Here is a 12,076-nt window from a genome sequence, read left to right as displayed (position 1 = left end):
CGGACCTGGTAACTTACATATAAACACCCTGATAACTCACACATCAGAGACCTGATAATTTACGTACCCTGGTCTTGATAACTTTGGTGTGTGTGGAGGGTGGTGATCAAGCATCCTTCGGTAAATTTTGTGTGAATGACATGGTAACTCACATATCGGAGACCTGATAACTTATGCACCTCAGTCCTGGTACTTTTCACGAGGGAGGGGTGATGAAATATACGCCCGGTAACTTTTATATGAATAGCACGGTAACTCACACATCATAGACCTATTACTAATGTACCCCAGTCTTGGTAAATTTAGTGATCAGGTGGGGTTGGTTGATGAAATATACCTCCGGTAACTTTTTGTGTGAATAGCAAGATAACTCACACATCGCAGACCTAATAACTTATGTACCACAATCCTGGTAACTTTGGCGACGGTGGTGAGGAGTGGGGGCTGTTGGTGAAATATACATCGGTAACTTTTTGCGTGAATATGATGATAACTCACACATCGCAAAGCTGATAACTTATGTACCCCAGTTCTGGTAACTTCGGCGACGATGGTGATGGGTGGGGGAAGGCTCTTGGTGAAATATAACCCCCAAGCCCCATGGTAACTTTTGTGGGAAAAGCATGGCAACTCACACATCGCAGACCTGATAACTTAGGTACAAACACCACGGTAAATTTAGACCCGAATAAAAAGTTTTTGAAACATACTCGATTACTTCTATGCAAATAGCACGGTAATATATGCATCACGGGCCATCAATTTTCCTCCTCTAGGCATGCGTGCATGTGCATGCAAAAAAGAATGATGGAGGAATCATTTTTATTCTCCCGCAAGTTATGTGTAGTCAACATGATAACTTACCTCAACTCACATGATAACTTGTGTAGCACACACATGTTAACTTTTTGCCCGAAAAAAAGTCATCGAAATATGCCAACATGGGATCTAGTTTAAAAGGCCTCGTCACGATGAATCTTTTATGTGAAAATATTTTTTTAATCAGAGCGGTGGTTTAAGCTATAAAGTATTTTGAAGTTTTAAAATAAAAAGAATCTTTTGTTGACATCATTTATTTTGTCTATTAATGTACATGCATGCATGAATCAGAATGAACGCGGTCTGCGTGCTTTTCCTCCAAGCAGCTTAATTGTAAGAAAAGTAGCTTACACGAAATGACGTACAAAGTGACTTTGCTTAATCATTGAAACAAAGACTTGAGATTGTGTTAGAATTAGGTGAAGATTAAAATGTATTTGCATGACAAATTGTTGTCATCTCTAAGTAGGACTTGAACTCTTGTATCCAATTAAGCTAGATTTGAACTCTTCATAATAAACATGGAATTATAAGATGCTGACAGGTCATGTTATTTATAGAGCAAATCTTTTGCACTATCACTCACACAACCTAGTGCAGTTGGTCGCCCCAAGGGATTGAATCGAATGGTGGCTAGTTCGAACTAAACCTGGGCATAGTCCGGGCCAGGCCGGGCTTTAAAAAAGCCCGAAAGGGAAAACTCATGCCCGAGCCCGGCCCGGCCCGGCCATCAGGCCTAACAAATCGGGCCCGAACCCGGCCCGAACATGCAAAGCCCGGTAAAGCCCCATAGGCCCGACCCGATCTAGGCTTAAAAAAATACATTTTGCAAGCCCGAGCCCGGCCCGGTCTGCTCTTTGGGCTTACTCTTCAGGCCCGAGCCCGACCCGATGGCACGATCAGGCCTGGCCTGGTCCGGGATTTTCGGGCTGGGTTGGGTCGGGTCGGGCTGCCCATGCCCACATGTAGTTCCAACCCCACTTCTCACATCTATTTTTGTCTAGGATTGCTGGTTCATTATTTTAAATTTTGTAAGGCTTTATGTAAAATGCCATGGAATCGTTTTTAATTAAAAACAGGACCATGGCTTTATTGGCTAAAATCTTAAGGGTGTTTGTGCAAAACAGCATGCCGGATTAAGAATAGCTATTTCTTTTATTAGTAGGTATAGATTATGCATTTTTTAGGGGAGAGGGTACTAGTTTCCTTTTTCTTTTCTTTTGAGAAAGGGAGAGGGGTACTAGTTATTTTTAGTTTTTAGTTTTTTGAGACAAACTTGTTATTTCTAGTGATTTCGATGAACCAGCCATTCTGCTAGTGGATGGGCCTGGTGCGCGAAATGGCCCTTCTTAGTGATCTCCGAGCTCTTCAGTTAAGGTCCATGGACTACTTTCAGCCCGCTAGCAATCGACATTCCTTCTCTGCTGCTACGCAGTCCTGTCTTCTGTCTGCCCATAGCCCATAGCCCATAGCGGGGCACGCGCGGCGGCATAACACGGCCGGCGATGGAGCACGGGACGTCATCGGCGGCGGCGGCGCTGTGGGGGCACGAGCACCTCCCGCTGCTGGCCCGCGCGCGCTCCAAGGACTCGGTAGAGTACATCCTGCAGGCCCTTTGGCGCACCCGCCGCACCGGCCTCGATGCCGCCGACCGCGCCATCGTCCGCGACATCCTCCAGCTCCCCTCCGACTCCGAGCTCGACCCCGTGCGTACCTACCCGCTTCTCATCTCTGCTCCCTCGTCCCCTTCCGCGCCGCCGCTTGCGCCGGGTGCGAGGCATTTACGCAAAGGCAGCTTGGCCCTGTGCTCAACGCCTGTACTTCTCTCTGTTGCAGCTCTTGGTGTGCCTCAGGATACTGACCCGCAGGTGCGTCCATGACAACATCGCGAAGGAGGAGATTCCGAAGCTTTTCCCCCAGGCGGTGCCGCCCGAGCTGCAGAGGCTGCTCACTTTGCTCCTGCAGAAGTTTCAGCCCGAGTGGCGAGAGGACACCTCGAAGGAACAGGTAATAATAGGGCGGAGCAGCGACGAGGGGCTGCATTGAAATGATGTAATCTGAAAACTACGCAATTAATCCAATTGTAGTTATCATAAGTTGTTCTGAAAGTTTCTGTAGTCATTTAATTTCACAAGTATCAGAGCCTCAAGCTGTTCAGTACTGGTCAATAGTTAGCATGTTCTTAGCTTTATCCTTTTGTTAATGTCTGTATAGTAATGTCAACACAAAATCTGATTGTTATTGTCTGAATCTTCTGTGGTTTCAGTTTAGTGTGATGCGTTATTTTGTAGGCATCCGCGGCGAATTCGGAAATAACAAAAGGCCATTTGAGTGAAAATCAAGACGTGTCAGAGCAACCAGCTACTACACAGGTTAGTTCAAACAATTGCTATCATGTGCTTTTGCATAAATGCCTTGCCATTTTGCTGGAAGTTACTTGATTTGTAAGATGCTTATTATCCTTCTGTTTGTGAGAGGAGTTCATTGATTGGTCTGTGATGCTCTCCATTAGGAGAACCATTTCAGTAGTTTTGGGGGTACAATCAAGATATATTGGATGAAAGGTGTAATTAGTATGGAACATCATCTTCCGTGCAGCCTCACTGTGGTACATCATCAGCAAAGTTCTCTTCTGAATCAGGAGAGAAAGAATGGAAGCTCCCGTTAGCTAAGGATTCTTTGGACAAAATGCTCAAGGATATATACCCAATCAGGGGCGAAGTGTCAAGCGCTGTGAGTAATGATTCTTTACACAAATGTAGAGCGTTGGCTGATATATTTTCCGTTTCGCAATTCAACGTTTTTTGCAGACTTGCAGTGAGTAATATCAATTGTTTCTAACCATCTTTTGCAGGGCAATACCAACAGGGGGCATGGAGAAGCAGCAAGAAGCACTTAGGAAAGGATGATTCTGCTTCCTCTTTTTAGGGCATTTTTCATCAGCATTATTTACATGATAGTAAGATCGTTGATGTGTAACATTTATGGCGAGGCACATGTGTAGGACGAATAATGTCCTTACAGGGAGAGCTTTAGCATTTATAGGTAAGCATATGTAAATTCACTGGTAGTATCTTTTCCCCTCTGTCCCATAATATAAGAGCCTTTTTGACACTACACTAGTATAAAAAATGTTCTTATATTATGAGATGGAGGGGGTATTTTTTTTACTAAATCATTGGTACTTCCAGTGCCACTGTAGCTGCACGCATGAGCCTTTGCATAGACGAGGGGCAGATCACGTCTTTACGACTGGAATTATTGTGTTCTTTATCAGACAAGAATTATCCCCAGAGTTGATGGCAACACAGGCAATAAGCATAGCGGGCATGCTGTAAAACAACCCAATTGAAGAAATAGGACCACTAAGCAATTAACACGCCTGCTGTCATGCCCAAAAATTGTGGTTCATCCTCAATGGTGAGACACTCTTAAAGTACTTTGCTGAAAGACACATTCGTAACACATGAGGCACGACAATTTCCTCATATCAGATCAACCAACACAAGCAGTTATTTATAACACTTGTATAAATCAACACAGTTCCATGACATGGTCTATATGGAAATCGCAGAAATTAAGCTGCAGTAGCTTATTATTTGGAGATATCATGGACCAGCGTGCTGATTGTTCTAGGCACATCAACATACTTGCTTCACATTTTGGATCTAGATACGCAGGATGAATTTTGTATTTTGATCCGATGCCAAGATGTGTTGAGGATTCCTCTCAGGTTCCATATGTCCTCCACTTTTTCGGGTTGGATGTTTGCGGCCGAGTCCACCTGTTGTCCACAAGGCGCATTTTTTCAGACTTATTAATCTAGTAAGCAACAAAATAGTGAAACAGTAATGCACCAGCGATGCATTTAACTTACCGCCTTAGCTAATATCTCGGCATTTGGTGGTATGTCCAATGTAGCCTCGAAGAGAACCCATGCCCACTTGTCGCTTTGAGCTCCATCAGAGACGTATGGCACATTGCTTTTCTGATATCTATGAGCCTCAACCCATGTTTTACCCCCATCAACAGATATATCTACTCTCTCAATGCCGCGGCCGCCACCTGAGACTGCATAACCAGCAATTCTAGCCTGCATAGAGCATGCAAACGAAGGTGTACAACTCATCAGAATCTACTGATGCTACCCACACAAGGTGCAGCCTCAGCGTACACATCCCTTTCAATCATGGAAGTAATGCTAACCTTTCCTTCCTTGATAACATCCACATCTTCCAGGGTGCAAATAGCAGACTGCTTGATCAAATCCAAAAAATAATTAAGATAAAATACCTCAAAACCTAACTTGACTTCATTAACAACACACAAGCAAAAAGAAAAAAGGTTCTATGAGAACTAAGTGCTTCAATGATTCATAGGTGCATCTGCAATAAATAAACCAACACATAAACAGAACAAACTCGTGGTAAATTAACATCTACCAGAATACCAGATTCACTAATCATAAAAGGCCACATCTAAGTCAGGACACGGCATTCTGTTCCGTAAATTTGGAACCCATTTAGAAGATTCTTGCATCCAAGGTGGATTCATTTTAAGATGGCAGATAATCACAAGGAAGAAATATGCAAACAGCCTCCAGACCAGTATCTGCCATTCTTGTCCATAGTAAATGGATATGAGACAAGTCAACTTTTCTGTGCACAGGGCACAGTATAAAAAGAATCATAACTGCGGTGTATTAATTCCATTGTACTAGTTGACACAGAAAAAGATGTTTAATGCTCCCTCCATTCACAAATATAAGATGTTCTATTTTTTTCTGAATATAGGCATGTTTTATTGTGTTTGTTCACTCATTTTAGTCCGTATGTAGTCCATATTGAAATATCCTTATATTTGTGAACAGAGGGAGTAACATCGAGCAGTGGGGTCTGAGTATAACTACACAATTTACCAACTGCGATTACTTATAAGTGAAGAATTGCCAGTACATTATACCTGCACAGGGAAATCCATTTGTGGTCTTCTAGTCGACCAATTAATATTGTCCCAATCTACGGTAGGTGGGAACATCTTGTAATCTTTTTGCATAAAGAAACCCTGGTTGAGAACAGCAATTAGTGTTTATTCCCAGATATTATACTGAAGAGGTACTGCACTTAAGATTTCAGTAAACCTGGCATTCTTCCTTGATTATTTTGATGCTGTCAAGCCATTTTACAGAGCGTGCGCCTATAACACCAGGTACAACAACACGGAGTGGATATCCATGGTCACGATTGATAGTCTATAAATGGTAAATCACGACAGGTGAAATACGGAACGTTGCAACACAGGAGCCATAACAGCAGAATATTTAGCCAGATAATAAGGTTGCATCTAAATCTGAACAAAGAACAACTGACAAGTAAACATTTGATAATTCACAATCTCGTGTAGCAGTGCTAGACAGATAAAGTGCAACATGAAAGCCAATGCACAATAAGCTTCAGGTGTTGTTTTCATAAACACTCTGCATAAGAAAGTAAACACATATATATGCATAATATGCTATTATGTTCTAAGAAAAACTTATACGTATTATGGTACCACAATATGTCAAACTATCACTCTATTTTATCAAAATCAGCTTCAAAGAAACTTAGAAACATATCGTTTGATAATTATGAAGTGCTAACAGAAAATCAGCTTCAAAGAAACAAATGCATGTATAAAAAAGTGAGAATGAGCAAGCAAAAACTAGGATAAAAATATTTGTGATAATTGATTTTGAAAAATAGTCTAAACCCCAGAAGGAACGTTAAATCAGTTCAGCTTTCAACTATTAAAGGAGAAAAAAAAATTAATGCCCGGTCACCTCTCCATTCATTTCATATGCGAGTAACACATCAGCATCAGGATCTGTTGCCTGCTTTAGTGGAATTGATGCCTTATAGGGGCCACCTTTCTCCTCCTGAAATATAAAGTCTCAAGATTAATGAGGTAGGCTACAAGGATTGCTGCTGATCAATAAATACAGACATACTCACTTTACACCTGTCAACACTGACAAACTCAACGTGTTTGCCTCCCAAAGATGTGACTGAACTGAGTTTATGTATTCCAACTAGTTCAAGGACATCAGATAATTTTGCTCCTCCCCAAGTTGCTGGAATGATTAGTGTAAATGTAAAAACATTGTAGAATAACCAAACTACAAGAGAATAAAATCATATCCAATTTATACAAGAATATTTATTTAGGGCGATTCAGGCCCATTTAGTTTTTTATGTACCATATAATAATCAAGCAGGGTATTCTTCTCAATTACGTAGATGAAACAAAGGTACACAGAAACAGTCTATGAAAGCACTGAGACTTATAGCAGAAACCTAACTCTAGGGCAAGTAAAAAGGCTCAAAATACATGTAAACTCCCTCCACTTGTACTATTGTTATCCCTATACAATTCTTGTGGTAAGCTAAATATGTTCATGCGGTAATGGCAGCATGCCCTGATCTCATAAAGTGCATATTGTTCTGGGTGTCAGCATTCAGAAATATGGGTACATCAGATTGCATTTTTATAATAAAACTAAAATGCATTCCTTACATTCAGAAAATTCAGATTACCACAATGCACCTCTTACCATTTCCAAGAGCAGATATGTCCCATCCAACACCTCTCACTTTCCGTACCTTACTCATTGCAGTTCTCTTATTGCCTGCACACTTTTATATAAAAAAATCATACTGTTAGATCACTATTCACTAGCAATACTCATACGTTAGCCACCATAGAAATTAGAAAGATAAGAAAAGCATAGAAGGGACTGGTCACAAACCTGTAATGTTGCAGTGACATTGTACTTCGGAAGCATCCTGAGTGAAATTTGTGTTGATTATTTACTGAAAAGATAAGAAGTATTTGAGGGTGCATGATAAGATATTAAGAAGAGCATTACCTAATGTCATCCATGGACAGCTGGATATGCTTATTCACGAGGCCACTGATGGAAACACTGTATCTGTTGAAGGTCATATAAAAATATAAGGGTTGGTCCTTCATTTAAGGGTTTGTAATAGAAATTATAATGATACGTAGATATGAGTAGTTATTTCTAAAATAAATGAAAACCTTGAGATATCATCAACTTTTGGAATTGGTCCATGATTCCTCTTGTAGAAGAAATCCACTGGGGTGATATAAGATGAAACTAACGCAGATCGATGAGGCTCGGCATTAAATGGCTCCTGCAGAAAAACAGACAACCCCGCCAGGTCAGTGCTATAAGATTCAAGTAAAGCGAACGTGCTAAATAGGACTCCTCTATTTCTTGTCCTTTCTAGGAATCAGGTATTGTTTCTATAAGCAATGACTTACGACGAAGCGTAGGAATGGGTTCCAAGACAAACTGAGAATGCATCAACCTAGTCCGTCCAAATCTTCTATTCCTAAATAGCTACAACCCACTACCTAATTTTCCTAACCATGCAACCATGACACATAAGCAAGTAGGCATGCAAGACATAAATAACATTTTTTTGCATTACTCCACACATTCAATGGTGCCACGTCATCGATTCATGCATATTGGTCATAAGTAGTTTTTTGCATTAGAGTTTATCCTCCATATTTTGTTAGAAATTACATTTTTTAACTATATTTTCACTCTCTTTTTATGCGCTTTTATTGTTTTTAAGCTTACGTTTGCTTTCCATTATTTATAGATTTTCTTAGCAACTATTTACACATTCTTTTAGCAACGTCCCGCAGCAACGCGCGGGGCATCATCTAGTTAATACAAAAGACATGGACAAATCACAAATGCTTACTTATCCTAATTTTCCATCAATATAAAGGAAAAGTTACTGCTGCACGAACTAGTACTCCTATAGAATGTCGTAATTAATTCACAGACATGTCACATAATATGGTTCTACATTTGTTTGAACAATATGTTTCACCAATTGCATGCGTCTAAAAAACTTTTCTTATTTGTCTTTTCTATCCTCACATTCATCTCCGCTATACCCCTCGCCTTCTAATTCCCTCCATTCAACTAAGGAATTCTCTATAATAATTCGCAAATCCAAATCTGCTAATTGTTCTCTAATATCACCTACTCCTGTTGCAATTTCCCAATTTCAAAATGTTGCACAGCCTGGGGTAGAAGAAAAGGGAGAAATGTTGTGGTTACAGGATGTGACCTCCTCTTCGAATAAACCTCGTAATCATAAGAAAGTAGGCCTTTCAGTGATGGGCCTAGCAAAAGAGAAATCGCTGTACTCTAGACCCTCCAATTTCGTAATAGGGGCCACATAAATATTTTTCATACATATGAATAGAGACCATTTCAACGGAGGAAGTTCGAGTTTGTGTGTTTCGAGTCAGCGGTCAAGTTCTTCGAACAAATCTCCTAGAGGAATCAGATCACATCGGTCCTACAACTTGTGAGAAAACCAGGAATAGCTTCTATAGATGCTAACTACACATAGCAGCAGGCTGGAAGCCCTGTTGGAGTGTACTGGAACGAGGACTGCATCTCCCAAACCAGAACTGGAGCGGGAACCCCGATCGCACGCCTTGGCACCAGCAGTCGGACGCGCACCTATTCACCACTAGACTAAAATTCCGAGCCTAAACACGGATGCCCGATTGCTCACGGCTCATATCGGCAGCCGGACGCGCCACGGCATAAACGGCGCCGCCCGCGATCCCCGCCGCCCCGATGCGGCGGCGCACAAATCCAGCAGCCCCAGGCCGCGAATCCGCAGCCGATGCCGCCGCCCGCGCCGCGACATGCCAAGCCCACCCGCGCGACCGAACAGCAGGTACGAAGGAGGTCGGGCGAACCAACCTTGGAGTTGATCCTGAGGTCCGGGTGCCGCGGCGGCTCCTCCGCGTAGTCCGACGGTGCCGTGAGCCCCGGCATCTCCCTTCCTTCGTCTTCGTTTGGTCACTGGCCGTGGTTTTTTTGGCAGGCACGCACGGGAGTAGTGTGTATTTTGTTGTCGCAAAATTTGGGTGACGATGACCCCGATGATTGTGGGTGTGTGGTGAGTCGGGAAGTGCAAAGCCGCCGCTCGATGGCCTAAACACTCACTGTGCCATGACATGCGGGCCCTCTCGTCTCTGGAAAAAGGGGGTTCTGCACCTGGTTTCATTTCGTTGTAACAAAACCGCAGCGTTTTTACAATGTTTCGTTCTATACGAGGCGAGCGGTTCTGGCTTAGCTTCATTCCATTCTCCTTTTTCCATTTAAAAAAAGTGAGAATTTATTGTGATTATTTAAACTAGCAATAAGCCATGCGCTGCAACGGGGCATGCATATTCTAGTCCGACATCAGCCCGTTCATCTTTTTCTTTACAGAAAATCTGCTGATGTTTTTGGCAATCAACCGACAGTACAAATTTAAGTGACTCATTATCCTGTCGATAACCCTGCTTTTTCTGTTCATCAGCGTGTGGTCCATTTTCGAATGAGATAGAAAAATGTTATGCTTTTGCAGAGAACTCTAGTTGTTTTTGATAATCAAGCATAGGTTAGTCCCAGAGAGGCTGACCAGTGGGCCCCCTGTCAGGTTTGATCTGAACAGGTCGGCTGACCTGCTGACGTCAGCCTGAGGCAATAAATAGAATTTCCAGTATAAAACTAATTCAGAAAATTGCTAAAATTTGTAAAAATCATAGAAATTAATCTGTAACTCCAATGAAAATAATTTATATATGAAAAAGTATCAGAAAAATTCAAGGATTCTGATTATACTATTTTCAACCATGTTTAAAAAAGTTACAAAACCCTAAATTGTGGAATAAGAAATAATTCAATTCTTTTAATCACTTTATAAATGGAATTTGCAAAAATATTCAAATTTCATTATATATGCAATGATCACACACTGCCCTAATTACAAACCAGTACCATAACATGACATTTCATGCATGTTAACATCAAGTTGATCTGAGCATCAGGTCGAATCAATTAAACCGGTATCCGAGAATACCCCGTTTGAATTGCTATTCGAATGTGGTTCAAATCAACTCTAAACCTATTACATGTTGAAAACAATAACTTATCACCTTGCATTCTCATGCCATGCTCATGCATCATTTTGAGTGCATATGATTGTTATTGAATGTTGCCATTCTTTTCGGTAGGCTCCGCACCCCCGGATTCCACCGAATATCCGTCTGACGGATATCGTTCCTCCTCTGAGCAACAAGGCAAGCAACCCCTTTGATCATTCCGATAACTCCCATGTTCTTGCTCCTGCACCTATTTATTGCATTAGGATCAAATGCTTCAACTGCTTTTGCCACGATAGTTGAACCCACTTCCTTTGCATGACTTAACCTTGTCACAGTAAATAGCCAAACCTTGCAACCTAGCATACCTGGTAGTTGCTTGAGCTGTGATGTGCCTTATCCTGCTATGCGTGCTATGCTTAGAGTTGTGTATGGTCTGTCATCTGGGAGATGAACAGAATTGTGAAATGTGTTTGACGAGCAAAGGTTGTGTGTTGAATTTGATTTGGTAAAGGTACTGGTGAAAGGCTGTGTAGGAGTACATGGCGGGTTGTTTCATTGGAACCGTCCTTAGGAACTGATTTCCGTGTATGTAATCCAAGACTAGATACTACCACATGCTGGGCCCTGAAATATGACCCCGCTCGGCCTATTAATCGCGTAGTACTCGGTCCAGGAGTTGCAAGTAGTTTCTGGTGTTTATAGAAATGCTGGAGGCCGTGCATGGTGCTGACCTGAGAGGTGGACCGTGATGCGGTAGGCAGTGGCACGGTGTACCAAGTGGCACCCGGATGGTGGGCTTGGGAACCCTGCGCACATCGTTTGAGGCCGTGGCGGAAACCTCGGCCGGACTTCCGTACGGGTTACTCTCAGATAGGCGATAAACCTGAACTAGGTACTAGTGTGGTTAACGGTCGTGGCCGACTCCCTCGCTGGGCTTCCGCTTGAAGGTTGCCGAGGTGCATGACGTGCACATGGCGATAAGTGGCGAGAGCATGTGTGACGAAGTACACCCCTGCAGGGTTATGATCTATTTGAATAGCCGCGTCCGCGGATATGGACTACTTGGAGACATATGTTGTTCATAGATAACTTCAATGGCTACTCATAAAATTTGTCAAGATAAGCGTGAGTGTCGTGGACGGCATTTTCGTATGGAGACGGAATGATTCCACGATAGTGTATTGTTGTGGTGTTAGTGGACTCGTGTGCGAGAAATCAAGTTGTCAAAACTAATTTGAAAATGCAAGTTGTCTAGCCACGAGTCAAATGCTGGCTTCCCGCA

The 12,076-nt window shown here is 42.2% G+C and overlaps 2 protein-coding genes across 3 annotated transcripts; one reads left to right on the top strand and one right to left on the bottom strand.

Moving 5' to 3' along the window:
* The first annotated feature begins 2,272 nt into the window (after positions 1-2,272).
* Positions 2,273-3,879, top strand: LOC123406966. 2 transcript variants are annotated; one of them, XM_045099983.1, is made up of 5 exons: positions 2,273-2,525; positions 2,656-2,826; positions 3,111-3,191; positions 3,418-3,556; positions 3,674-3,879. In XM_045099983.1, the coding sequence occupies exons 1-5, from the start codon at positions 2,325-2,327 to the stop codon at positions 3,745-3,747; spliced, it is 666 nt and encodes a 221-aa protein (XP_044955918.1). In that variant the 5' UTR covers positions 2,273-2,324; the 3' UTR covers positions 3,748-3,879. The 2 variants fall into 2 exon arrangements, with proteins under 2 accessions (XP_044955918.1, XP_044955919.1); XM_045099984.1 differs by having other exon boundaries at positions 2,290-2,525; positions 3,418-3,552.
* Positions 3,880-4,279: 400 nt separating this feature from the next.
* Positions 4,280-9,815, bottom strand: LOC123406965 (sulfite oxidase). The gene is made up of 12 exons (XM_045099982.1): positions 9,623-9,815; positions 7,900-8,015; positions 7,727-7,789; positions 7,607-7,643; positions 7,412-7,493; positions 6,813-6,931; positions 6,641-6,736; positions 5,960-6,070; positions 5,782-5,883; positions 5,026-5,073; positions 4,697-4,912; positions 4,280-4,603 (listed from the first exon to the last, which is right to left on the bottom strand). Exons 1-12 carry the CDS (start codon positions 9,695-9,697, stop codon positions 4,475-4,477), a joined length of 1,194 nt encoding a protein of 397 aa, XP_044955917.1. The 5' UTR covers positions 9,698-9,815; the 3' UTR covers positions 4,280-4,474.
* Between the last annotated feature and the right edge of the window lie 2,261 nt (positions 9,816-12,076).

This window comes from Hordeum vulgare, chromosome 7H (assembly GCF_904849725.1).
Source record: "Hordeum vulgare subsp. vulgare chromosome 7H, MorexV3_pseudomolecules_assembly, whole genome shotgun sequence".
NCBI classification, from domain to species: Eukaryota; Viridiplantae; Streptophyta; class Magnoliopsida; order Poales; family Poaceae; genus Hordeum; species Hordeum vulgare.
Note: the sequence above shows the minus strand (reverse complement) of the source record. Positions and strands in the feature narration are given on the sequence as shown.